General features: G+C 36.1%; 1 protein-coding gene across 1 annotated transcript; it reads left to right on the forward strand.

Moving 5' to 3' along the window:
- The first annotated feature begins 2208 nt into the window (after positions 1-2208).
- On the forward strand, positions 2209-2899 carry LOC145788379 (uncharacterized). The gene is made up of 2 exons (XM_082600151.1): positions 2209-2354; positions 2584-2899. Exons 1-2 carry the CDS (start codon positions 2209-2211, stop codon positions 2897-2899), a joined length of 462 nt encoding a protein of 153 aa, XP_082456277.1.
- The last annotated feature ends 1032 nt before the right edge of the window (positions 2900-3931 follow it).

A 3931-nucleotide genomic window follows, 5' to 3' on the forward strand; every position in this document is an offset into this window, starting at 1 on the left:
CACTAAAAATTTTAAGCAAGCAGCCTAGTGAATAAAGTACTTTGCCACTTATAATCACAAAGGATTAGAAAGCAGTCAAAGCACCCGATAAATCACAATACACACTGTCTATGCTTGAATTGTTAACATTATTGATTGACCAAGCAGCTGATGTCTGACATAAGCAGGATGCAAGTGACACCACAATACACTTTATCGATGCGATATATTCTGTCTTCGAAATTAGCGTCGGCAATTGCCGAACCAGATGCATGAATAGCGCATTAGCGTCGGCAATAAAAATGCCGAGGCCACACGACCGCTTGTAAGGCTAGGGTTAGACATTCTTCCCAGTCGTTATGGCACAGCCATAGATTTGTTCCTTAGTCAACACCCTGATGGAGCTCTACGAAAAAGAAAGAGGCGTGTGGATTGGTATCAAAGCGCAAAAGCCGCAAAACGTGGACGCTTCATTGCGAGTCGAAGATGGTGTAGCTTTAACTTTTTGACTTTTTTTCTTAAATTTGTTTTGGTTAGTAATTTTCTAATGCCAAATGGTCTAACTAAAAAAGTAGCAAAAAAAATTTTGTTGTTTTAGCAAGCCCCATGGCCCGTTTCCATGGCAATCGGGCCCGATTTCACGAATTTGGTCTAACTCTGGCTACGAATGTCTCAAAGAGGTAAAATTGGTATCAAAATACTCAGAATAGCCAAGTTTATATATCACTTCAAGAGGAACTATAGGTCTAATCCTTTTAGTTTTTGAGATAATAGCCAAAATGTCAAATTTTTTCCATTTTTAGTTACCCAGCAACATAATACAGCAGTTATAACATCAAAATATGCTTTTGGCATTATTAATGTTTCACAACACTTGAAAATTCAAAATATCTTTTGAAAAACAACATATTGTGATAAGCTTGCATGTCACAATTCCATTGTTATGTAACAATGCCCTTTCTGGAATATATATAACTTATAATGTAATCAAATATACTTATTACTATCTGAATCCTTAATAGCCTGTTTCTTTGTTCTTGCCCGATGGAAAGCAGAATAAATCCAAGAGAACTAAAATTTCTCTTGGATCAGCGAACCATTCGAAAGATGAGAATAGGGGAAGTTGATATGCAGGTTTCATCAAGAAACACCCAAATTCTTCGCAATCGTCATACTGCAGGGCAAAGTCTAGAGGCATCTTTTTCATCTGATGATGTCCAACTGTCTCTGTCGGAAGAATCATCAAATGGATTAGGAGGTGGTGACACAAGCAAGTCCAGCATGGAATTGGAGTATGAAGAAAAAGCCACTCAAAAATCGATCGTTAGCTCTGGTGCATGCAAGATAAGCGACAAACGCAATATCAGTCTGCGATCAACCAGTGATATTTTGAATGATGCCGCTGAAAATCTGTCAAGTGTTGGTAGTAAACGAAGCCACATGACACTCTATCGAAAAAAGAAGAAGTTGCGTCGTAAAGCTACTGAAAAAGAAGCGGACAAGCTGAAAAATGCACCTTTTCAAATTGCAATTGACGGCAAAAAGGTGCTCGGTAAAGAAAGATTTGCTGTTCTAGCAGTGTTCAAAGAAGGGGAGTATTTTCTTGGCCTGAAAACCTTTGGGGAAAACGAATCCTGCAACGCTTCTGCCTGTACCGATTTCATACTCAGGTGCGTACTATATTTTTATAACAGCCTAGTTTCATATTCATTGATATTAAGGCATGAAGCCCGAATTTCAACTTCTGTACAAGTCAAATGCTTGAATTAACAGAATTAAATACGATACTGATTGTTTTATTGTTATAGTGTGGCTGATAAATGTTTTTTTTATGATTAATTTTGAATTACAGTTTAGAGGATCAATCATTCCAATCAAAACTGCAAAAGCATTGATTAACGTTGCTACCCAAAAATCTAGAACCGGTATTTAAATCTTGATTTAATTTTGCTAAACAATTTTTCTTGTAGGTGTATTCCGGAAACCTCCACCGCAACGGTACTGTCAATCATTGCAGACACTACTAGTTCAAACACTGGTGTCAAAAATGGCATATATATTTCGAAGATTAGTGCTGTCTAGCAAAAGAAGTGGCCATGACATTCTACCAGTGGAGTGCTTATCTGCTTAATGCATGTAAATGAACTTTTTCTAGGTAATTATTTCACGTTAAGTTTTTAATTTATTTATTTATTTAATATATAATATATGTTACACTAACTCTTAATTATGTTTTTTGGCATAGATAAAGTCATCAAACTTCATGATGGAGATACTTCATCTCCATACACCCTAAAAGATGGCGCTGTATACAATATGATCAAGGGCATCAAGAAGATTGGCTTGATTGAAGAGAAGCTTCTTCCAGCCACTGAGTAATTATGAATTTATATCTCCTTGATAGTTTGTGATGATTGTTATTGCAAAAAACAGTAATGTTCTAATATGTATTGCATTGATGGTTATATATCTCATGAAGTGCAGTGGGGTTAAAATTGCTGACTTGACACTTTTCTGGTTATCATTTTTTGTTCAATATTATAATTATTATTGTTAAATGGTTCATTATTTGAATAACATTTTAGCTAATATTATGCTTTATAGATGTGATGTCACTCCAACAACAAAGGCAAGGGATTATTTGTCACATATTCTTGACTACACTCTTAATCAGACTACAAGAGACAACTTGATTCGAGATGATCAGGCATGTCTATTGGTTCTTGCATGTGCTACATTTCGAAGTGTTCCAGAAAAAGCAACAGGCAAATGCAACATGAAGAAATATCTTTTCTATGCTCAGGAAACTATTGGCCATGCTAGATGGCTAACATCTGCAAATGGCTATTTAAGAATCAAGCTGTTTGGCATTCAAGACTTAAATGCTGAGCAACAAATCTCATTGAACAACATTGTCTAGTTTATAGTGGATGTCTATTGTCTATGCACCATCATTTTTTGAAATATATTTCAATCCAAGCGCCATTCAAGGACCAAAAGTGGTGTTGAACATCAGGGATTTTATGAAAGTATCAACAACATCATCAGTCACCTGCAAAGAACTTTTTCATAGACCATGCTGCTACTTGGCTAAATCCAAAAACAGCTGCACTTGGAGTTTTAGAAGCAGACATGGATATAACTCGTTTGGTTGCTCGTAACCCTGACACCACGACTTTACTGTGGTTAAACCGACTACTTGCTGCATTCCTGAATGCTTCGTCTGCAACTTCACCTTGTCTAACCAGAGGAATTAAAGCCGATTGGTTGGCTTTCCGCAACAACAATACTTGTTGTGAAAGATTAATTGGGCGTATGAAAGACGTCTTGGTTGAGAAAATGCTGCATGATGATCAAGACATAGATCACAAATTGCAAGGATATTATATATCAATCATGCTTATTACCTTGTTTGACATTCGTTTGGTTATGCTATTTTTTGAAGTGTTGGTGCAAAAATGTTTTTGTTAAGTAAAATAAATGTTAATTGAAAATATGTTGCTATTTGTCTGGTTATACAAGGCAGAAATTGCAATGAAATAGTGATAAACCATGGAAATATCACATTTTGGCTATTATCTCAAAAAATAAAAAGTTTAGACCCATAGTTCCTCTTGAAGTGATATATAAACTTGGCTATTCCGAGTGTTTTGACACTAATTTTAGCTTTTCACAACATTTGTAGCCAGAGTTAGACCGAATTTGTGAAATCGGGCCCGATCGCCATGGAAACGGGCCGTGGGGCTTGCTAAAACGACAAAATTTTTCAAAAAATTTTTGCCATTCTTTTGGTTAGACCATTTGGCATTAGAAAATTGCTATTAACCAAACATAACTTTTTTTTTTGATACACCCTACTACAGCCAAGCAATTAGCCTCTTGATGTGTGTGATTCCAGTCATGACGCGACAACCTCGTGCTCCAATACAGCATCTAATGATTCCGATTCTTA

Source organism: Aplidium turbinatum, chromosome 1 (assembly GCF_918807975.1).
Source record: "Aplidium turbinatum chromosome 1, kaAplTurb1.1, whole genome shotgun sequence".
NCBI classification, from domain to species: Eukaryota; Metazoa; Chordata; class Ascidiacea; order Aplousobranchia; family Polyclinidae; genus Aplidium; species Aplidium turbinatum.

What these genes read in the sequence shown, in the direction of transcription:
- LOC145788379 (XM_082600151.1), top strand. Translation starts at nt 2,209, where the DNA reads ATGTTTTTTGGCATAGATAAAGTCATCAAACTTCATGATGGAGATACT. An exon ending in AAGCTTCTTCCAGCCACTGA is followed by an intron (nt 2,355 to 2,583) that starts GTAATTATGAAT and finishes TATGCTTTATAG; the next exon opens with ATGTGATGTCACTCCAACAA.